General features: G+C 44.7%; 4 protein-coding genes across 5 annotated transcripts in view; 1 reads left to right on the plus strand and 3 right to left on the minus strand.

The window, feature by feature from the left end:
* The window catches only part of nf1a (neurofibromin 1a), an 86,041-nt gene that overhangs the window by 41,650 nt on the left and 20,341 nt on the right, over positions 1-24,050 (plus strand). For both annotated transcript variants that reach the window (XM_042064730.1, XM_042064731.1), the window contains exons 36-40: positions 18,809-19,241; positions 19,901-20,241; positions 20,684-20,886; positions 21,345-21,538; positions 22,307-22,447. In XM_042064730.1, the coding sequence (XP_041920664.1) occupies positions 18,809-19,241; positions 19,901-20,241; positions 20,684-20,886; positions 21,345-21,538; positions 22,307-22,447 (1,312 nt within the window). The remainder of the gene's footprint in view (positions 1-18,808; positions 19,242-19,900; positions 20,242-20,683; positions 20,887-21,344; positions 21,539-22,306; positions 22,448-24,050) is intronic.
* omgb (oligodendrocyte myelin glycoprotein b) lies at positions 4,417-8,334 on the minus strand. The gene is made up of 2 exons (XM_042064735.1): positions 8,254-8,334; positions 4,417-5,995 (listed from the first exon to the last, which is right to left on the minus strand). Exons 1-2 carry the CDS (start codon positions 8,265-8,267, stop codon positions 4,771-4,773), a joined length of 1,239 nt encoding a protein of 412 aa, XP_041920669.1. The 5' UTR covers positions 8,268-8,334; the 3' UTR covers positions 4,417-4,770.
* On the minus strand, positions 13,595-15,823 carry LOC121684659 (protein EVI2B). Its single transcript, XM_042064734.1, has 2 exons — positions 15,674-15,823; positions 13,595-15,159 (listed from the first exon to the last, which is right to left on the minus strand). Exon 2 carries the CDS (start codon positions 15,121-15,123, stop codon positions 13,792-13,794), a length of 1,332 nt encoding a protein of 443 aa, XP_041920668.1. The 5' UTR covers positions 15,124-15,159; positions 15,674-15,823; the 3' UTR covers positions 13,595-13,791.
* LOC121684662 lies at positions 16,570-23,595 on the minus strand. The gene is made up of 4 exons (XM_042064736.1): positions 23,282-23,595; positions 22,971-23,108; positions 18,219-18,439; positions 16,570-17,894 (listed from the first exon to the last, which is right to left on the minus strand). The coding sequence occupies exons 3-4, from the start codon at positions 18,219-18,221 to the stop codon at positions 17,268-17,270; spliced, it is 630 nt and encodes a 209-aa protein (XP_041920670.1). The 5' UTR covers positions 18,222-18,439; positions 22,971-23,108; positions 23,282-23,595; the 3' UTR covers positions 16,570-17,267.

The following is a 24,050-nucleotide window of genomic DNA, read 5'->3' on the forward strand; positions in this document are numbered from 1 at the left end:
TTGGAGCCTCCACCACCTTGACGACATCAGTAATATTGAATACTGTGATCATTCACATCAGTGTTAATGTTATTACAGTGGTGGTGTGTAGGTCTAATTGAGTGCCTGTCACTTTAAGAGGAACGTCAAAGTAGCTTTCTTTCTCATGGCTAGAGGAAAATAGTCGCGCATCATCCAAGGATATATGGATGCAATTCATTATGTTTTCTATGTCATTTGATAAAATAAATGTTCAAAAAACTAACAAGTCAAAGAAAATATTTATGGGATTATAGAAGAGATAAGTGTCTTGCAATGTTAATTTCTATGATTTTGTTGAAATCATCACTACATTAATGATAGACATGACACGTGAACCAGAGTTTCCGCTAGAAAAAAATGGTGCCGGAAGGTTTCGTTTTCCGGACATTTTGATGATATGCCGGTCAAATATCCTATTATCCCTTCTTAATTAGTCAAATTTAGGAAAACTGGAGACAGGCTATTTAGCTTAAAGAATGACATAATCAGGCTGTATAGAATGCAACATGTTAATTGGCCCAACTTAAACATGCCTAACAAGATCTAGCCAGTATCTTTTCATGGACAGCAAGAATCCGCTTCGTTCGTTGTTTTAAAAAGGCTACGTTGTTTGTTGCTGCTACCCACGTTATCTCCAGTGGTGACTGACTGTTTAACTTACACAGATGCGCACACACAAGAATGAGCGCTCACACCACTACCCCCTAATGCTATGCCTCTTTATTTGATAACAATACATTTAGAAATGTTTCCTATTCTGGGAAATGTTTAGTTTTTCTTTTCTTTCGGCCGCAGTTAAATGATACCGTTTAATTGTGCCAGAAATTATCCGCGGACCAGTAATCGCCTCGTCGAGGAGGCCCTAACCCTGCAGATCATGGACAGAGAACGCATAGGCCTACTGTATGATTTTGGTAAAGAACACTTTGCATGTCCAGTGTACACGGAGAATGACAGTGTCTTGGAGCGGCCGCAACTCCACCACTTCACTGATTCCGACAGATTCTGCTTTTTATCTGGTGGTGGTGGAGTTGACCGGACATCTGAGGCTTCAGACATTACCAATGTATCATCATCCATCGCGTCTGGCCTCTGAAAAAACTTTTAAGGCTCTGCCTGGGCCTGGCCACGTTTGAACCGCCTCATTCATTTGTTCGTTGTTTAACATGGACGTTTTAAGCGTGCGCTTCCTACTTGAAATGCAGCAGGCTATGCGTGTTGTTTAATAGCTTACTTTTTAAACGGTAGAGCCTGTTCATTTAAAAACATAGCCAGAGGACGTATAATATAGGCTTACATATTAAGGCTTATTCTCAAATTCAGATTGCGTTAAGGGACGGGATTATTAGCCAATTTCAATCGGACAGTTTGACCGGAGAGATTTAATTTTGTCGGACATTTCATTTTTTTCCCGGCCAATGTCTGGTAATTACCGGACAACGGAAACCCTGACATGAGCTAACAGTTACCTGAGGAACTTTCTCAAGATGTAAATGTTTGCCAATAGGTTGTGTAGCTTATTTCGGAAAACTCAACAGTAGGCCTAAATTAACTAAATTCCATAGCCTAGGCAACACAAACTTGAGAGGTGCATCGCTACTCGCTCGGATCACGACAGCTGTGTGCGTGTGAGACACATAGGCTACGGGAAGCGCACGACTGTCATTCTTAAACGTAGGCTATATCGATACTAATACAATTAGGTATTGTGAGGTTTCTAATTTCAGGGTATTGCGATACTTTTGTAGTATTGGTGCACCATGCACCACTAGTCAAAGTAGAACAACTTAGTTCGTGGAGAGACAGCAGATGCGAGTAAAGTCTAGGCGCTCAACCTTATGACATTAGGTGCACCAGTGCGACCCAGGACAAATTTTAGTCGCACCCTTAAAAATTTAAATTGGTCGCACTCTGGAGCCCTGTAAATATTGGACAATAACCTCCACCATCATCTAACATGTTCTGAATGCCTTTCCTAAAAATCGGATACCGCATGGCGCAGTCCACAATTCTGATCACCGAATTCATAGTTTACCCACCTCTTATTTTACCACTACATCCCTGAATGCAAGACACTGCACAATGTAGTATGCATTCTAACATTTTTTGTTCTTGTAAGATTTGACATTTAGTGGTAAAAATGATGTACCAGTCACAGGTCAACATATCTTTCCCCCCATCGGTAATGTCAGGGTAATTTTGGAGACCGGTGCATTGCCAAGCACAAGCAACATACATTTGTCTTTTTCAGATTACACCTAAATTGAACTATATGTGCCGCAGAGCGGTACAAAATATGACCGCCGCCCAGTCCAGCACATCTTTTCCACAAAAATAAATTACGCTGAAAGGCCTATATGATTCTAACTGTCTCACTAAATTGCATTATCCACACTCAATTCTCACTGGTATCTGCTAGACAACAAGTACCAAAACATGATTAGTTCATAGATTTCACATGTAAAATTCATTTTATACAACCCCACCCCCATCTTGCCTGTTCATAATTCGGAGAAATTCTTGAATTGTGTGCATGTGTGCGTGTACACGTTTATGTTTATGTGCGTGTGTGTGCGTGCGCTTTGCTGCGATAATTAATTCCCATAAAGTAAATCTCCTTAATATGATGTTAACTATGAACTATGCACTTTTTGTATTACACAGCAGATTACAAAGCAGTTGCAGCATTTCACTCTGTCTCATATGTCATTTCATGGCTGATGTAAAATAGCACTCATCTTTCAGTTTTCTAAGCCAAAGGAATCCATTTGTCTAAGTCCCAAAATGGAAGGTTTTGGTTTGTCTAAGACTCACCTGTTGTATGCTCCAGAAAGAGAAGGATAGAAGAGGAACCGGTCTGAACACACCGTTTTATTGCTCCATGCAAATGCATTGTGACGTTCTGATGATGTGGTACAGAATTTAGGAGAACCAGAGTAGGTGGGCTGTAGACTCAGAGCTAGTGCTGGGCAGGAGACGGCTGAACACTGTGTGAGAGGAAACCGTGACTCTACTGTGTGTGTGTGTGTGTGTGTGTGTGTGTGGCAATCTCTTCTCAAGCGGCACTTTCAACACATTGTTACCTCAGCCAACAGGGTTATGTTTTTGGTGAGGTTTGTTTGTGTGCAGGATAGTGAAAACACTGCCATTTTTCATTAATCTTGGTGGAAAGATATTGCATGCGACAAGTACGAATCTCCTACGTGTTAGTGCCGCATTAACCTCACAGGGGGGAGCTCAACAAATATGATTCCACTGTCACTAACGTTGCATGATCAGGTATTTTGGCCTTGCAGGAGGTCTGCACTTAACTGCATGTAATAAATAGTTTTGAATAGTTTAGAATAATAAAATGTTTGTAAATTAGTCTGGTGACGAAATAATTATTTACATACAATTGTATTGAGAGGCATTTTGTACATTGAATTGTGGGCTATGTGGTATGTCATAAGCATTTTTTAGGAAGAGAAATGAGCATATTTAGAAAAATGTTTTATTTACCCAAGTTTCTGTTATCAATTCTGTCCCTTGCTAAAATAATCTATAGACTGTCTCGAAAATATTTTTCATCTCTATGCACTTTGGAAGAATGCTTTTAACTATTAAGCCTAGGATCCAGACAATTTCCCCATAAGATTGGTCATGGTTGGTCGTGGTTACCTTGTAATGGGCACTTAATTTTCATTAAGTTATTTATTAATCAGTATGGATACTTGTGGAGAGTGTTATTTTTTTTTTTTTTTAATGAAAAGGAATATTATCTTTCATTATATACTGCCTGTGGCTGGACAGTCACTTTTCCTTGACCTCAGTGAACATTATGAGGTCAAGAAAAGATTCATAGAGAAAAAGAAAACCAGAGAACCCTTAGTGCTAAGAGAATCCAAGAGTCCTAAGCTAGCTAATGTTATTAATGTGGGTGTTTAAATGTTGCTGTTTGGGATGATTTTATCTCCTCTCCTTTTGTAAATGATGATCCCAATGTGTGCCCAATGTTATATAGTATATGGGACATAAGAAAGGAGACATTGAAGCTCTTATCATGGCTCCCAGTTAGACACTTCTGGGTCATTTCACTCAGTTAGGAACCTTCTAAGCAATGGGATGAATTCTTCGCAGGTCCTCTGGTATCTGTGTTAAGATGGTTGAGGGAAAGGAAGGTCATTGTGATGTGTTTCATTTAATTGTAAATAGTCAATTTATGCATGTGGACTTGTCTGCGAAAATCTGTGAGCTTAGTGTGACAGTCAGCTGTGAACTGTGCATGACACTCAAGCATCCACATGGGGAGGGGGGTCCATAGCCACAACAAACTGCACTTTGGCACATGGTGTGGATCAGTACACAAGCATGATGTATGAAGCAGACTAGTTCTTGTTTATGTATTGTAGGTTTTACTTTTTTCCAGAATATATGGTTATCCATTGTAGAGCCATACATTTTTCCAACTACATTTTTCATAGGTCGGCTTATGAGTTTGAAAGCAGAAAGACAGAGAGAGTCAATACATCATATGCACACTGTTTAGTTATGTGTTGTTTTTTTATCACATTCTGTGTCTATTGTTGTTTTGTTTGCATTCAAGCCAGACAGGGAGACAATCGGGGAGGCAATGGGAGGATCGGGCCAGAGAGGGCAATTCAGAAGGCCTTTATAATCAGTAGCCAAAATCAACTTCATCACATTTGCAGAGAGGGTAAGAACAGACTACTGATGGACAGATGAGGCTAAAGTTCATGAGTGTGACAATCACAAGCCCTTGAGGATCGCTATGGCAATGAAAAGGTTGGAGGCAAGCGTCTGGCCCATTGTAGCGTGCAGGCCACAGCTCGTGCTGCGTGCCCGTACTGGGATCACTTTTTTGGTGCCCCTTGTGTGGGCAGCTGTGCTCGTTTTGGCTCCAAGGCCGCGGTGAGGCGTGACCGGCAGCACTGTGCTGGCCTCTCTGGATAGTGTCTGCTCTGAGACCTCAGCCGAGAGGCTCCCGTTGCCTTGGTGGCGTGGGTTAATAAGCGCCCACTTGGACAGGTAACCTGAGGTCACTGCCTGCATTGACGGTCCGTTGAGGTCACTCGGCTCACGTAGGAGACGATTGCGTGCGTCAGTGCCCAGCGGGTGTTCTGTGTAGGAGGCGTAGGAATGCCAGGTGCCTGTGGCGAGGTGGGCCTCCCCGCAGGTGTGCCGAGTGTGGCACGGGCATCCCAACACGCGGGCGTTGGTTTGCTGCACCCACACCAGCAGGTGTGTGATGTTCTCCTCTTCATCACAAGCCCATGGGTTGTCCCCAAGTGTCAGCAACTTTAGGCCCTCCAGATGCACAAATGTTCCCTCTCCTACCCAAGCAAAGCGGTTGCCATGGAGATAGAACTTCTCTAGTCTCGGCAGCCGGTCAAGTGACCCGGGCAAGATCTGCAGAAGATAGTTGTGCGAGATGTCCACCGTCTGCAGGTTGTGGGGCATGTTGGTGGGCATGGTCCAGAACTTGTTGTGGCTGAGGTTCAGTGCCTGCAAGGCCGGAAGTGTGTTGTTGATGAACACCACACGGTCCAGCTCGTTCCATGACAGATCCAGCATTTGCAGGTTCCAGTGGTAGGCGGTGTCGTTCTTATCCAGGTGCCGTATATAGTTCCTGGACGCACGGATGTCCCACAGCGCCCGCGGGAGGCCCGAGGGGAACTTGTGCAAGCGGTTGTGGGACACGTCCAGCGTTCTCAGGTGTGCAAAGTGGCCGAGGAGACCGTCCAGGTCCTGCAGGTGGTTGTGAGAAACGTTGAGAAAGCGGATGTTGTGCTGGAGGCCGTCAGGCAGCTGGGAGAGTCCCCGGTTGGAGCAGTCGACGGTGCGGTGGCCTCGGCTGCAGGAGCACATGGAGGGACACACGGCCACCGCACGCATCCCCAGCAGCAGCATGGGCAGCAGCGGAGCCAGCAGGCACACTCGGCACAGCAACGCAGTCATGGTCAGAAATGAAGTCCTGAGGAAAACGACATGCAGGGTCAGCACGCAGATCAGGACTACTACTGGACATGAAGGAAGTATCCACAAAGTTATATGCAGTGCTGTGACCGCTGTTATCAGAGACATAACAAGAATTACATTTTGATTTCAGCCTTCAACAGATGCTCAACAAAATCTGTGTAACTCTCTCTGCACAATATGTATCAAGTGAATTGCTTTAAGTGACACAATAGCCACGTTTTTTATTCCGATTATAAACGGAATAACGATTCAATCGGAATAAAAATTGTCATATAAACACCTCAATCGGAATGAAAATTCCTGATCCGATCAGAATTTTAATCGGAATGAAAGAGGTGGTGTAGTCCACTCCTATTCCGAATGAACACCCATGTATACAGTCATTCGGATTGACTGCTGTATCTTCTCAAGGAAAAGTAGGCAACAACGGCTATTCCGATCAAAGATTCTAAAGCTCTTGAGAGCACCTTATCAGAATAGAACGTACCCCATGTAAACAGACAGCACAAATCTTTCAATCGGAGTAGTTTAATCGGAATGGCAAAAAAGCTTTCCATGTAAACTAATGTAATTGGGTATGGCTTGTGAAGTGCTGGGGTTTCTGTTTGTTTCTTATTAGGAATTGTAGCTGGAGTTGTCACTGATTTGACCAGGAATTGCACTCACTGATCTCCCCTGGACTTTTGAATTTCTGAATTTCCAAAAGTAAACATCAGGCTTTTCCTTTAAGTTGTCATTATGTCCTTCATTACTGTGCTCTTGACCGCATCTGAGGTCATAATGAAGCCGAAAAGAAGTTCATCCGTACACAAATCTATATAATATGTGAACCAACTTCATGCACAGGGTCAATTAACAAGTGACTGGGAAAAGTAGACTTTGGAGTCCTGCCATAGAATACTGTACGATCTGACAATGCTTTTGTATATAATGATTCATATGAGAAGTGTTTAAAGGCCTTTTGGCCTGTATATGTCGTTGAGTGATTTAGATTTGAATATTTGCATCACTGACATGTCATGCTTGGTATCACTGCACTAAACTTCACCAGTGTTATTACTGAGAGCAGCGTTGCATGACTATGTGTCATAAATGTCAGCACGCTGAATTAGGGAGTAAATTTGAACTATGGCTGAGTGAATGAGGCTGCAATGGCCATCATTAAACACGCTGCCCAGCTCTCTGTGAGCAGTGATTGAGGGTGAGCAAGGTTGCATAGAGACACGCAGATGTCATCAGTGTCCACTGCAGTAGATGAGCAGGACTTGTTCATGATCATTCTGTAGTTTGGGTCTGGTTTATGTCTGCAGACTCTGGAAGCCTGGACAGTCCACCCTTGCCTGTCGGTCACCATATGCATGCTGCAACCAGTCCCAACAGAAAATCAGCACCAGCTCTGGCTAACAGAATGAAGAGCATAGTGCTTATGGGATGGGGGAGAAGACTCCAGGGCCCCTTGTTGGTACTCTTAGTAGCATGCAGTAGGGGGTGCTTGAGTCCTTGCCAGCGGGAATGTTTTTGCTGCAATGTGCTTGTTGGGATGTGTTCAGCCTTGTTCTGCCTGCCCTGTCCTCTCTCTGCACCTCGGAGCCATAGTGCACAATCTGGGGCATCTCAGGACAGTCTGTGTGTGGGGCTCAGGGAGAGACTATGGTGTGTGTGTCCCTCGCTCTATCACGTACTCTCAATATTTGTCTAATTTCCTGTAACCCCCCCAGCCCCCACTCCCACTCCCAATTATGTGTCTTGTGTGTTGCAGCAGGCACACAGTCGGCTTCTAGAAACTTCTCGCAGGGCATGCTCACACACTAGCGTTCGTCTTTGCTGGCTGCCTTTTGTTTTATTAAGGTCATGTGCAAATCAAAGCATGAAAATAGCAAGGTGACTAAACCTGGTGTGTCCACATGCATGTGCAACATTAGTCTTCCAGTTAGCCGGTTGAGCAGCTAGTTAGAAGAACACAAACGCAGACGATATTAGCTGTGATGAGTAGAAGAGCATATTTGTTATGCCTCAGCTGTAGGGGAGACTGAGCAGGGCTCTTCCACCTCTTAAGCTCGCTGGTGAGATGTAATGCTGTTGCTGCAATCTGCCCCAGTAAATGTGGAAGAAAATAGAATTCAGTATAGCCTGTATGAATAGCAATATGTGTGTGCATGCACGCTGTCCTGCTTGTGTGTGTGTGTGTGTGTGTTCCAGCATACGTTCCCCACACCTCTGCTGACATGCCTTTCCATGCCAATTATTGCTTACCTGATCCTGTCCATCACTTAGAAGTCATTTCTCTCTCTTCCTCTCTCTTTTTCTCTCTGTCGTTTTGTTGCCTTCGTCCGGTCCTCCACCCTCCAACCTCCTCTTTTTCTCCGACCCCCCCCTTCCCCTCCTTCTGTCGCGCTGCTCTGCTGTTTTTCCCCCCTACAGCACCCAAGGAAGCAAGGACCAATTTTATTTTCAGACTTTTCCCAAGTTGATCCCTTGTCCTCTGTGTTCGGTCTTCCTTTTTCTCGCTGTATATATAATCCTAGAGACCAGGTGCATTCACTGGGTCCTGTTGTCCAGCGCTCCACTGGTCCCCTGCCCCCTCCTTGGCTCTGTCTGGATGGCAGTGTCTTGGGGTTAGGTGTTGGCAGGCAGTGGCTCTGGTCAGCCCTCCCCTGCGGTGATCTCTCCCCCTGGCATAGCAATAATGTCCTGTTTCTCCTGCGATGAAAAGCGTCCTACGACACCTCCTTCTCCTGCTGCTCCTCCTCCTCTTCCTCCTCTTCCTTCTCTGCTGCTGCGCAGGCTGCTCGCTCACTCGCTCACTCACCACTTAACTATGTGTTCAGGAGAGAGGGGGAGCGAGTGGGCAGGACTGAGCAGGACAGTTGGGTAAATGTGTGCATGTGTGCGAGAGAGAGGAGAGGAGAGAAATGAGACTGTCTGAGTGGGGAGAGGGAGGGTCCAGAGAGGGAGAGCCAGAGCGTTCGGGATGGAGATGCTGGCGGCTGAGCTGGTGAACTGCAGCACTGTGAGGGAGGGAGTGAGTGAGTGAGTGAGTGCCCCCTCTGCTGCTGATGAGGCTGGAGCTCGCGAGGTGCTGACTGCAATCTTTTATATTCAGCTCTCTCCCTCTCCCTCTCCCTCTCCCTCTCCCTCTCTCTCTCTCTCTCTCTCTCTCTCTCTCTCTCTCTCTCTCTCTCTCTCTTCCCTTTCTCCCTCCCTTCTTTTTAGCAACTATGTTCTAACCCTGCCTCTTTCTGACATGTCTACCGTCCCTCACATACTTACTCCTCGCTGCTTGTCCAGTAGAAGCTCCATCTCCTCAACTGACCTTCCGGCACACACTTACTACTCTCTCCCCATTTCCATTGTACATGTATGTGCACACACTCATCTTCACACACATGCACCATTCTCTTCTGCAGATTTTCTTTTTAAATCTTTGTATACACCACATATATGTCCCATTAGCAGAAACCCCTGCATAGACATGCAGATAAATACAACACTGCTTCTGCTCGGTTGTGTTGTGTGCACCCAGGGAGTCTGAGCCTTCCAGCCCCCTCTCTTGGATGCACCTGTTTTATCACCCAGCAACACTCTACTGCTTATCTGCCCTTCACACACATATGCACACACACACACAGACACACGCACACGTACGCACGCACGCACACAGACACACACACACACACACACACACACACACACACACACACACACACAGACACACACACACAGACACACACACACACACACACACACATGCTCCACATCATGTGATGGGGCTAATTGTGTTCCTCTCCACTAGTTCATGTGTCCTTTCTTGGCTAGCGTGACATTAATGCCGTGTGACTCAGGGGGGTCATGTGCTTAAGGGCCCATGTTGAGAATGGATGAGGACTACTCCCCGCCCCAGGTTTTCTCCCGCTGCAAATGGTGCCTTTTGTACACAGGTGGGTATGTTGGCCTCTAGGCCTCCACGGCTCAATGCAGTTGCTTGGTTGGTTTGGTTTGTCATCATGCTTGGTTGTATTAGTCTCTCCTGCCTATTTTTTTACACCACACTCACAGGCTGACTGCAGAATGTCTTTTATGGTGGAAGTGAGTGAGTGAAGTGAGTTGCTGCCCCTAGTTCTGATTGGGCCTGTGTTTGCCCAGTTGGTCTCTGGGCTACTATTCTTAACACTGAAATAGTCACGTCAGCATTTGCATGCTTTTTGTAATCTCAAAAATGTGCAACATTGTAGTCAACAATCGGCCAGAATCTGAGCAGGAAATTCAAGCATCCTCAACTGGACAACATTGTCCTGTTGTCTCCTCTGGCTTGTGCATCAAACAGACAGTGGAAGGTGTTTTATTATCTTATGCTTAAATTGAGGAACATGAAAGGAGAAGTGAGTCTGGCATACTTGCGTTGTCAGCCGCCCTTTCTCTCTCTGTGTTTTATTTTCAGCAAAGTTAATGAAGTGGCACTTCTAGACCTCATGGTTCTTCTGAAGTCTTGTGAAAATTAGAAATGTGTTCCTGCAGTCATACAGTATGTGCTCGTTTATTGCCTACTGTGAGGTATCGGTCAGTTCATTTGCATTTAATACCTAGTAGACGAGGAGTGGTGAAAAAATGTGTCATCATTACAGAGAAACAGATCATTTTTAAAGACCCTGTGTACTGTATGTTTATGAGACTGCTCCCCCAAGACTGTTGCAATCGTTATGCAAAGCAGATTATGATCCATGATGCTGACCATGGTGTGCTTCTACCCTCCTATTTAACTCTCTTGCCTGTGCACAAAGCTTTCTTTTACTCAAAAGTGACATGTGAACGTTTGAAAGTAGATCATGGGTCAAGTTTTCACGTATATGTTGCTTCCTTTTGGCATCATGGGTTGGGTTTCAGGATGCGTTACGTACATGAACGCTCTATTCATCCTTTATGAGGAGACGGAGCTGTTTTTGTTTCTCATTTAAATATATGAGATGGTCATTGATGTGACACCATCTTCTTTGGATGAATGCTATAGATTCACATGCCAGTACAGCCTCTTTGTTGCACATGGATATTTATGTGCTCTGGGAATGGGGACATTGCTATAGGAATGAGATGTTGGAGGGCATGTTTCCTCTGATAATGTCACACGCTTTCAGGAGCATGCACTAAATAGCAGTGTGGGGCTAACCAGAACTTCAGGGCCTCAGCTATTTGTGTTACCATACAGTTTCAGACACTACTGAGAAGCAGTGCATCAGTTCTGTACAGAAACTTATGCATATGCTTCAAAGAAAAATGTTAGCATGACTACTCTGCCTAGAACCTATTAGTTAGCTGAAATCTGAAAATGTAATGAGTGCTGGCCTAAATGCTAGCAGCCACTGGCTAGATACTAATGTTGTTGCATTGAATGCCTTCCTGTTCTTGACAAGTTAACTTCTTTTTACAAGAAATGTTGTTAATACTAAAAATTAATTCAGAAGTATGTGTAGTATACATATGGATGGATGTGTAGCATCTGCAGTGTATATACCCACTAATATTTTTTCATGTCTACTTAAATTAATGTATCGTTATAACTAGAAATGTAAAGAAGGAACCAAATATTTCTTGCTAACTCTGAAGTAGGTCTGTATTTCTTTAAATGTAACAGTAAAGTCAACATATACTGTAAATGTTGATCTGGTTGCACACAAATGAATGTGAAGGATGAAAAAACCCTATTTGACTTGATGGCTTAGTAAGCCTTATTTAAATTCCTTGCCATTATCAGCAGGAAAATGCCTTTCAGGGGGCCAAAAAGCATTCCTTTTCCGGCTTGGCTACAGTGGTGTGTCTAGTGTGAGGGGGAACTGATGAGAAGTGCTCGCATCGCATGCTGCAGAGGCAGCATTGGCATGAAGCTTCAGATTTGTAGCAGGCGGCTGCACCAATCAGAAGGGATGAGCAGATCTCTGCATGCGGAACTGCCTGGCAACACCAATCAAATGAGTTAAAGCTTGTATTGCAACACTATCAGCCTCCTTAAAGTGGAGTCAGAATAAGAGATGTTAGTCATAATATCAGTGTTTCATTGATTTATACAATTTCCTGCAACCAACAGAGATGAAAGACATTATCTTGAAAATTATTAGACTACACTGACTTTTTAAGCTTAAAAACATATTGTTTTTCCTCCCATAACATAATTGGTCCAGTTGACATTTTAGCTAATAAACAGAGACACATATTTTATTTGGTGATGCAGCTACATAACAAAATATACAATAACAGATATTGTACTATGATAAAGATTTGTTTTGTCACACTAAAGCAGGTGAGGGCATCACATGTCCTTGCAGGATATCCTCAGAACTGGAAGGAAGTTGCTTTTGATGCCTTAAAATAGTTGCATGGTCTCTGCCTGAGTCAGCTGTCATTTCCTCATCATTCAAGAAAGTTGTCAAGAAAGACAGTGCTCAATGTCTGTTAAATATCCAGTGTCCTCTTGCATTTTAATGCAGAGTTGCGTGGCAGTAGCTGTAGCGATGTCATTTTGGGCCCACCTCTTATATTTGCTTATTTACATATTGACATAGGTGTCACAACTTTAAGTCTTGTAGCCATGGATTGAACTCGGGGTGTTGGCATGTTTTTTCTTAATTTATCTCCAATAGATTGATAAATGGACCCTGAACCCAAGATAGTACTGTTGTTGAATACAGAGCATTCCTGTCTATTAACCAAGGGTTATACATTGATATAGCAAAGTTATCTCAGCTGTGAGGTTCATACCTGGGAATGGGCTATACAGGAATGCGTTTCTTTTTATCATTTTTCTTTTGGATGAAAGCACAATCTGATTCGTTGGGCTACTGGGCCCTTGTGGGCACTCAAACTACAGCTGAGTGGTTTCATCCGCACTACGGTTAGCTTGACACTTGTACTGTAGCCACCTGAAATGTAGTATTTTTGACACAATAAAAAAATGCTTAATAAACTGTGATTAATACACGGGTGTGTTCAGTACATGTTCCACCTACCCCCACCCCGAAAAAACAGTCATGCTGTTTACTGTATACATGATGCATCTTATACAGGGGAATTACTATATATTTAGTCCAATTACAATTCAATGTGCAGAACGCATAGGCTCTGGCTTGTTTAGCTTTTCTCTTTTGTGGCTGTCCAATGCCATTCTTCTTACATGGCTCAGACAGTTGCTGGATGAGGCTGTACTGTAGCACTGCAGTAATTCACAGTTAAATGGCTTCCATTCATTGGAAGGGGCTCTCGCCCTCTTTCTCGTTCCTTTTTCCTTTCTCTCTGAGGTTGATATTCCTATTTACTTCATTTTTTACCAACTTTCTGTTTCATCGTACCTATGTCTGTCTACAGTACCTGTTTGTCTCTTTCCTAAGTATGAATGCTGTTTCACTTCACAAAAATGACACTTCATAGTACCGGCATATGTATCAAAGCCTTCAATACATATTATTCTATTGAAGTCTTAGCACTGCAGTTCAGCCTAGAACTCCATAATAAGTTATTTTGTTGAAAAATAATTTCATATGCACTCTATCAGTTTCTAATCCTACTGATGAACAGATCAGTTTTGTCTTATGCTGCATTGAAAGAATTAAACTGTTGAACCCTTTTTATTTTACAATTTTTTCCATTCGTCATAAGACACTACTATCACAGTGTGTTACTTGTAAATTTCCATCTGCCCTTTCCAGTTAAACGGTATCCTTCCTTTGTGGTATTTAATGGTTGGTCAGGTCGTTTAGTTTCTCTTTGGTATTTCAAAGATGAGTAACTTGTAGGCGGTCACAAGAATTAGGCTTGAGGTAAGGGCGGCGCTGGAGGGACTTGCACGTCTGATGCTGGTGTTGTGTCCTCTAAAGGTCGAAGGTCAATGTCTGGAGGTGGAGGAGGGGTGTTTGTGGAGGTGCTCGTTGGTGGTGGCTGAGCTGAGGGAGTCTCGTTTGGATTCACGCCAGAGTTATTGTCCTCCATTTCGGCTTTTGGATTTGGGTCATGGATAGCTGCATCAGTGGTCGTTTGGACATTTTCTGAAGCAGACTTAGCACTCTTATTGTCCTGCTCATGTTCAGTTTCCCCTTTTTTCTCTTGAAAAGTTCCATTAGCTGGTTTAGTTTCAACGTGGTCGTGTTGTCCAAATGTGGTACCTGGCAGAATGTCCATATCAATGCCCTCCTCCATATCATTGAGCAGAGAATTACTTTTGGAGAGATTCTGATGAAGGAACCCTGCGATGGAGATCCTCTTGGACTCCTGCCTGGTGGAATCCGTGCTGAAGTGAGGCTGGGTGCTTCCATCAAGGAATGGGGAGGGACCTGCCCACTCTGAATTCTCCAGCTGCCTCCTCTGCCATTTGCACTTTTTGACCCAGATAAATATGATGCCCACGAACATCATTAGCAAAATCAAGCCAATCAAGACGGCTGCAACAATCCCATTTGTCTCAGAAGACTGTGTTTTTGCTGCCGGAGTTTTGGGTTTAAATGGGTGAGCGGTCATCCTTGTGGTGGTCCTTCTAGTGGTCCTTGTGCTTGCATACGCTGAAGTAGGAGCCGTGGTTGGTTCTGGGGTTTTTGGCGTAGCATAGGTGGACAAGCTCTGTGTGGATGCCCCCTTGGCTGTCGGAGTGGGTTTGCTGGTGTATGGCTTAGCACTGATCATTGCTGTATGGTTGTGGCTTTCAAACGAACCCGTCTGATTGGCGTCAGAGTGGCTTAAGGTTGTGCTCAACACATGGGGATCCGTAGTAACTGCTTTGTCTAAAGCTATTGTGTGATTTGTGCTCATTTCCACGGCAGAAGTTGAATTTGGTTTCTCTGTATTTGACACTGGTTGAAAGGCCATCGGAGGGCTGGGCCTCTGAGTTGTATGATTCGTTGATTTGGATACTGGTCCCGTTGTTGTCTCAAGCCTGCTCTCAAGCCTAGCAGTGAATGCAGCAGCAGTCATGGGCTCCTGGCTTGGCTTGGCTGTAGTGATCATGGTGTGTTGTTTGGGTGCATGCAGGGTTGTGTTCTCAGGCTGGAAAGGTGTCGAGTGGTGACTCAGCGGGGCCCCATTCAGCTCCTGTGGTGACAGAGCAGCGGCACAGAACAGCAGCACAAGGCCACCACGGATCTGCTCCATTCTGTCCACACTCAAAGTACACGTTTTTGGAGAAGTCTAAAAAACAAAGAATAAAAAGTCCTCTGTTGGTGGGTTTCTGTGAACGTTATGTACTTCCCGTCTGTGTTCAGATTATACTTGCACAGTTGAAGAAATACATGTCGCTTATGAGATCATGTTGTACAGTACGGACATCAGTGTGCAGGACATTTGGCCTAACAGATCAATCCTGATGGTAAACATATCTTCTTCTATTCTTAATTTTCAGAAAGGTTTTCTATTTGTGACACTGGAGTTTCAAGATTCAAGAATCTGGTCTTAAAGAGAAAGCTCTGTCAGCTGTGTGTAGATGATAACAAGAAAGCTCTGTCAGCTGACTTGTGATGATAACAAAATCATCCATTCCTTTATATCTCCATTAAAATGAACTACTCAAATACCATGACCATTACATCATGTGCATGCAGTACTAGTGCATTTTTATTGCCATCCCCACAGTAGTTAAGGTCATTGTGTAGCAGTTTAAGTCCTTGTCTACCAAGAAAAAGAATACAATTCAACGTGCACTGACCTGCTATTTCTACCCCATTCACTCCTGGTGACCAGGTATCATATGCCCACGTGGTTGATATGGAAGGTTATCGAACTTGGATTATGTCTTGATTACATATACTTGTTCGCTCGACTGATGAAACCACGCCTTAACTGTGACTGATCTTGTCAAAAGTGTGAGGTTTGTGGAAAACGGAACTCAAGTCCGTTGCTTCATAAAGTGTCAGGAAGTGCTGTGAAACCACCACCCCCTTCCATTTCAGAGTGGATTTTACTTGCAAAAACAAATGGTATATCACCTCAGATCAGCAGAGCATCTAAAAAATGGCGTCAAGACTGACAAAATTGTCATCTTGTCATCATTCATCTTAATGCAGTTTGTGCCCTCAACAAAAGCCACTGTTTGCAATTTCAGCTATTTAGCCTGGGCTTGGCTTTAAAGGAGTTCTTTCCCCATTCAAAGGGTACATTGCATTACAAAGGTGGGGACATCATTTAAAGCAAGATTGGGGCAATGAAATTGCAAATCTGAAGTTGTAAAAAAAAAAAAGGCGTTCAGATGATGTCTGAGTAGTTTTGTCTTGCTTAGCTTGCTCAGCTTCAAATACATTGTCCCGAATATTTAATATTCTCTGAAACTTATTACTGAATTTTGGTTTGAGAGAGGAGCATCCTTTTATCAGAGCTTGACATTGCACTTGGTAGTGTAGGTTATGCTGATTGTGACCCCATCAATTGTTGAATGCGGGTGGCACCACCCATGATGCTGATTGTCATATTATAGTATGATGACATATTATGCCACTTGGTGCTGTTATCCGTGGACATAGCGTAGTCACTGGTGATTACATGTATGTGCTATGACAGTTTTGTTGTTGTGACTGTGACACCTTCATAGATCACAGTACATGGGGATCAGGTTGGTTTGCAGGAGTTTATTTAATTTGGAACTCACAAAACACTTACAGAATTTACAAATAACTGTGGCGGTAACTGTTCATATTTCAGATGACCGCCATCATGCCATTCCACAGTAGACTGTTTATTAGTTTGTAAAATATTATCTAAAGAATTGAATCATCGATATCCCCACATAGACAAAGTAGACACACATATGGGTTGCTTCAGTGTGAACAGTTATTCATATAACATAGATGCACTTCCCTTTTCCCTGGTTAGGTTTGTGTTATTTCAGGAATCATTTCATTACCCACATTCAAATCATTTAGCAGAAGCATGGCTCTCTAGTTGTACATATCTAGTAATATTGTAGTATGTAAATTACAGTATGTGAACATAGCATTCTGAGAAAATAGGTATTTAAATTGCATTATATCGAAAGGTAATTAATCTAGGTAATAACAGACATACAGTATGGAGATGTGTCTTAAACTTTTTCCCTTCTACAGTATGTGACAAGTTTATTCAGATGATAACTTCCTCCTACTCGACTGGTTATTGATAACCATGGGTCTTAAAACTAAGTGACTAAGGCATCCAAAAGAAAGAAATGAAATTATATTCTTTTCATCTGATTTAACAAGTCGGATCAAGTCTTCTCACAAGAGCAGAAATTCCTCTCATAATCCCCCCTTCTCAAGATTGCATTGATGTCACACCACCAGTGGCATACCTTCCAGGTCTCTGCCCATCTCCAGGCAGGACTCTGTGGAAGTGGAGCCTGGCATGGGGGGTGGGGGTGGGGGCGAGGGCGGAACGGTTTTCGTCACACTCACGTCGACTAGCTCCCCCACAGGGGCCACGGTGATTCCTGGCTGACCCCTGCTGTCCTCGGTCACCACCACCTCGCTCCCCTCCTCGCTTCTGTTCTCAAACTCTTCCTCGGAGCCCTCTAGCTCCTCCTGCGTCTTGACCTCCTCCAGCATGACGCTGGCATCACACGGTCCGGCGATGCCCCCTCCCTCGGCTTGGTTGCCCGCTCCCCAGTAGCCTGCTCCACTGACCAGGTCCACGTTGCTGCGGGTGTGTCGGCCGGTTTGCTGACGGCGCTGCAGCCGACACACCTGACATGCCAGCACCAGAATGGAGGCCAGGAGGAAGACCACTAGACTGCCCACTGAAGCCATCACCACAAAGGCCACCTCTGCTGGAATGCAGCCGAAGTCGAGACCTTGCTCGGTGGAGTTGGCGGGGACAGTAATGGTCTCTGTCATGTTATAGATTGAGGACGTGGAGTTGATTTCGAGTGATGGTGTGGATGTATCGATGGTAGTCATTGTCTAGAAACATAACAGAATGTAACAGTGATTTATTTCTTTATCTTGTTCAGGCATTGGATTTACTTTTTTGGTTGCCATTCGATACATTTCATTTCATCTGTGGCAATACTTTATGATCAAAACATTTTTAATTGTTTCAGCATCAACATTATCTCAGCACAACCATTTCTCATCATTTCTGGTGTCTTGGAATTTATTCTTGCTTAATTAAAAGTGCCAGGATTATTAAAAATATTGGCCTGCTCTGAAGGTAGTGATAAACAGTTCATTAAATGTTTGTCAAAATTAGCTTGACAAGATGATTAGTAACAGTACCACACCTACCATGATCGTAGCGACGTTGTAAAGAGATTTGGGTGGAAGGCTTTTCTAGGTTCAGTGCTCTCTGAAAATGCTCTCTGCTCTTGTAGACACAGGAGATGTGCTTGATGTCAAAGTGCTGTGCAGAGAAAAGTTGTTCTCTGAATGAGTTCGGCTTGCTTTAGCTCTCAGAGCTATTTGGGTGCTCTTTGGGTGTCGGTCTTGTTTAGAAGACGTCTTGGTTACTGAAACAAAGATAAAATAAGATACATGACGAATGTTGGTAAGTAGACACAGCGAGTGGTTACAGCTAAAAAAAACCTATCAAACACCTGCATGCATACTCTGCCCCCCCCCACCCCCTCTCTCTCTTCTGTTCTGTGTGATTGTTCAGTGCTTTTGAAGCTTGCAGCTTTCACAACTGAAAGATGGATGGATTGATTGACACATGGTTATAGATATACATCCATTTACTCACTCACATTGAATTGAATTCTACAATACTTTTGTAAGAAAGTGTGGCCAAAATGACCAACTACTATCTACCACTACTGAACCAGAGTTCCCTTATGACATTGATCTGACCTTGTGTCGCCTCTCCTTTCTGACCCTAGGTTCAAAACAGGCCAGATCAACGGTGACCTCCTCATCTACCACGTGCTGCTGACCCTCAAGCCCTACTACGCCAAGCCCTACGAGATTGTTGTGGATCTGACCCATGTAGGCCCAAGCAACCGCTTCAAGACGGACTTCCTTTCCAAGTGGTTTGTGGTCTTCCCGAACTTCGCCTATGAGAACGTGGCCGCCGTGTTTGTGTACAACTGCAACACGTGGGTGCGCGAGTACACCAAGTACCACGAGCGGCTGCTCACGGGCCTGAAGGGCAGCAAGAAGCTGCTGTTTATCGACTCGCCCGCGCGGCTGGCCGAGCACATCGAGCCAGATCAACAAAAGCTGCCTGCTGCCACACTCACCCTAGAGGAAGACCTGAAGGTGTTCCATAACGCACTCAAGCTGGCGCACAAGGACACCAAAGTGTCCATCAAGGTGAGGCATCTGAAGGCAGACACACACATTCGTCTGTCATGCAGAAGGAGCATGAGTACATACATGTGCTGACAGAACCTTTGTACAGTACAGATTTGAATAAAGCCCCCTGTCTAATGGCTGCATGCAGTAGTGCTCCAGGCATAGTTGTGGCATGCAGCACTGAACAGCTCACATGCACCCTGAGATTGATGGGCATACAAATTCAAATCAGGAACTTCCGCATTGTAAAACACAAACACGTTGACATACTGTAAGTGTGTGAAACTGCTCTGAGTGAGAGTGATTGAGTGAGTGGGAGGGGGACTTTCCACAGTGCCTGTGTTGTTTCCTCAAACAGCAATGGCACATTGTAAAATAGGGACATTGGAAGGGAGGGTATGATATTGGATGAAGGGGGTTTGTAAAGAGGAGAAGAGCGGGGGAGGCTTTTTCCATTGCAACATGCTGTTTTATTTGTGTGAATGGGCTTTTATTATGTTATGCTGTAGAACACATTCAAACAACCTTTTAAAGGAGAAGGAAAAACTATTGGACATTCCTGATTGAGTATGATGTAGCTTCAGAGTCAAAATGGGTTTTCAATTTGTCGTCCAGAACAATTCAACAGTGTTGTCTTCCTCCAGCTCATTCTTAGTATCTGTGTCCACTCTGGCCAGGTGGGCTCCACGGCGGTACAGGTGACCTCGGCGGAGCGGACCCGCGTCCTGGGCCAGTCGGTGTTCCTCAACGACATCTACTACGCCTCGGAGGTGGAGGAGATCTGCCTGGTGGACGAGAGCCAGTTCACGCTGACCATCGCCAACCAGGGCACGCCGCTCACCTTCATGCACCAGGAGTGCGAGGCCATCGTGCAGTGCATCATCCACATCCGCACGCGCTGGGAGCTCTCGCAGCCCGACTCCATCCCCCAGCACACCAAGATCCGGCCCAAGGACGTGCCGGGGACGCTGCTCAACATCGCCCTGCTCAACCTGGGCAGCTCGGACCCTAGCCTCAGGTGAGTCGCGCGGAGAACGCCATCAGAACGTTGGAGGAGAACTTGGGGAGGGATTTCTCATGTTCCTGTTTGTGACGTTCAGGAGCACTGAAGCTGTTCTGCTCATATGCACTCAGGAAGCATGATTGAGTATCGTGAACGGCACAAACTGTAGCCTGACCACCACCACACCAAATGACTCAGCTGTCGTCAAGAGGAAAAGCATCAGTGCTGCTGGGTCATCGGGTTTTCCACACATAACGAGCAGAGAACAAAATTCTAAGAATCTCAGTTTTGTTTGTGTGTGTGGTCACATTAGTAATCTAATGCAGTTGCTCTCACTGACGTTCCAGTCCAGTGTGGTCCTCCCTCTGTGATGGCTTGCAGTAGAGTACAAAGCACTGTCCAGCTTTCTCTCCTAAACTCAGATCTTGGTCTAATTCTAAGTACTTGGTCATTGCAGGTCAGCAGCCTACAACCTCCTCTGTGCCTTAACCTGCACGTTTAACCTGAAGATCGAGGGCCAGCTGCTGGAGACGTCTGGCCTCTGCATCCCGGCCAACAACACCCTCTTCATCGTGTCCATCAGCAAGACTCTGGCGGCCAATGAGCCCCACCTCACCCTGGAGTTCCTGGAGGAATGCATCTCGGGCTTCAGCAAGTCCAGTCAGTAGAACACACTCAGATAACAAACATCATCACTTACACACACCTTTGTGTATGCATGCAGCCTGCACAGATGTGCATGTGCATGATCAGATGCATGCACAAACATGCACATAATCTTGCATATCAAGATTTGCTAATGCTCTCACAGACTCTATAAATGTCAACTCTCTAAGTGTCAACAGTTAGTCATATATTCAGTAAACACTCTGCTGCTTTTAGCAGCTGTTGAGATAGGTGCTAACAATAGCAAGTTTGTAACTGCTAAACAAATTAACTGTAAATATTGTGTGAGACAAAATATTCACAAATATAAACATGATTTGTTGCTTGATATATCACTAAGCATTATGTATTTCTCTATAGTGTGTAGCATAACTTTCTGTGTTTTCAGATGAAGCTTCTGTGTTGCATGTGTGTAGTGATTTGGTGCGACCCACACGTGTGTCTGTGTGCAGGTATTGAGCTGAAGCACCTGTGTCTGGAGTACATGACCCCCTGGCTGCAGAATCTGGTGCGCTTCTGCAAGCACAACGACGACGCCAAGCGCCAGCGGGTCACCGCCATCCTGGACAAACTCATCACCATGACCATCAACGAGAAGCAGATGTACCCGTCCATCCAGGCCAAGATCTGGGGCAGTCTGGGACAGGTCTGAAGGACCCTAGGGCTGTCTGTCTGCCTGCCTGTGCATTAGTCACACTATGACGTCTGTCTGTGTCTGTCTGTCTGTCTGTGCATTAGTCATACTGTGACTTCTGTCTGTCTGTCTCTGTCTGTCCATCCGTCTCTTACTCAGCCAGTGTATGGCCCTTCTGTCCACTTCTGTCTATCTGTGTTTCAGTACTTGTTTGTTTACTGGTTTGTTTCTCCTTTTCTCCTTTCTCTCGCTCTCTTTCAAATATGTGCTAATGGTCTCCCTGCTCTGTTTGGTAATGTGCTGTGAGCTGTCTGCTCCGGTTATGGAGGTGTAAGTCTTGTTTTCTAAAGGGAGCCACTAATAACAGTCTTAACTAGTCTGCAGATAAATGACCATAAAGATAAGCTCCATTCCCACTCAAGTTTATCTGCACAAAGGCAGAGTAATACCTCACTGTCACTTCTCACAAACAAAGTAGAACAGCTTCATTTCAGCAGAAAAGGGGAAATTAGTTTGAGTGTGTGTAGCAGTATTTGCATCATCAATCGTATTGGCAACTGTGTGTTGGTTGTTTGGTGTTAGATTGCAGCTGAAGACTTCAGAAAACCTCCTCTCCCTCTCCCTCTCCCTCTCCTCTCCTCTCCTCTCCCTCTCCCTCTCCCTCTCCCTCTCCTCTCCCTCTCCCTCTCCCTCTCTCCCTGTTCCTGTCAGCTCTGCTGTTCCTCCAGCACTGTTCCCCTCACTGACTGGCCTGTGTCCCCCCCTCTGCTCCCACCTCAGATAACAGACCTGTTGGACGTGGTGCTGGACAGCTTCATAAAGACCAGCGCCACCGGAGGCCTGGGCTCCATCAAGGCCGAGGTGATGGCCGACACTGCCGTGGCCCTGGCCTCTGGGAATGTGAAGCTGGTGTCCAGCAAGGTGAGGGTTTCTGACCGTGCTCTCTGTCCCTGTCACTCTGTGTTAATGTTTGCTAGCAGTCCTATCTCTGTCTTCTCTGCCCTTATCTTTTCCTGTTCCTCTCTTGCCTTCCCTCTCAGTCCTTAAGCAGAACTCTGCATAAACAGTGCTGAAGCAGCCGTCACTCGTGCTAACACTTCTGCCATTGTTTCAAAAGAGCCCTCTGACATAGTTGAGCTTTCATCAGTCGGAACAATCAGACAAAAAACCCACCCATGTTCCTCTCAGGGTCACAGCCTCAAAGATGAGGTTAAAAATGGTGCTTCTCAGTGCCTTAGACAGCTTAGGTCATTGGCATCTGTCATACATTAAGCCCCTGACTGGAATTCAAGCAAAAGTAACGGAGATGGAACGAAATAAACTTTTGTTATAATCATACAATGGTGCGCTCTTTTAGAGATTTCGTGAGGTCATTGAGTTCAAACTCTTGGCTCATCTTTATTGTTTGTTCCCCAAATCTTAATTTAAACAGAGAGAGACTTACTGCTTTTAGGAATCGTCTTTCATCTGTAGTTTGCCTAGTATTCCTCTTGATCCTCCCAGAATTTTTTTCCCTGCCTGTAAGGGTCCTTCCACCCAGACTACTAGTGGTCCATCATCTCCACTGTCCACTCATCGTCTCCTGGTATCGCACAGGCACAAGTGGACACACATGCATGCAAACAAGATAGTAACTCAGGCACTGTCTGCCCAATGACTTGTGAGAGCTTAACTATGAATAGTAGTCATTGTGGATTTTTACTTTTTTTTTTTTTTTAAGGCCCATTTCATTGCCAATAAAATGTCTTACAGTACCTTAATTTTGTGATCTCTCCCAGAATCCTGCAGTTGTACGCTTGGACACGTGGTTTAATCCTTGCTAGTCTTAATTTGTTGATGTGTTTTGGTGTGGTCCTCCTCACTCCTTGTTTAATGGCACTGAGTGACCGACGCTAAGTGCCAGCCTCTTTTGACCTCGCAGTGCCAACATGCCAACTCTGAGGAGCACAACGGCCGGCTTTGTCCAGCTCCCTCTCCCCCGTTCTTTCCTGCAGAGTAGTCCCAAGGCCCATGTTACTGCCCCTACCCTTCTGTCCAGCATGGGCTCTCTCTCTCTGCCTGTCTCTCTCTCGTTCCAGATTGTATGCAGGGGGTGATGAAGTAGTAAAGTGATAGAAAGACATACTATTTATTTGTGTTCAGAATGCATAGATCACATCTAGTTGTGGTTGTCAAATGATCATCCTTAAGGATGGACTTGTGGCCACTGCCATTTGTACTGTTGATATGAAAACAGTGAAATGTCGATGGGTTATACATCTTTATTCATGTTTATCCATATACTAATATGAATGCCTTTGTTGTCATTGTGCATGTACAGCAAGATACAGAATGTAATACTAGAATTGAATATGAAATATAAATATAGTGAAAAGGAATATGTATGTTAAAAGAATTAAGACCATAGTGAGAGCATAGTGTGTTAGATGTGTCTTAGATCCCTTCCTTAGATGTCTCTGGGTGTAAAGCTGAGCATAGGTCTTTGTGTATGTGGACTTAGTTAGGACTTTAATCTAAGTGGTTA

The sequence above is a fragment of the Alosa sapidissima genome, chromosome 15 (genome assembly GCF_018492685.1).
Source record: "Alosa sapidissima isolate fAloSap1 chromosome 15, fAloSap1.pri, whole genome shotgun sequence".
Lineage (NCBI taxonomy): Eukaryota > Metazoa > Chordata > Actinopteri > Clupeiformes > Clupeidae > Alosa > Alosa sapidissima.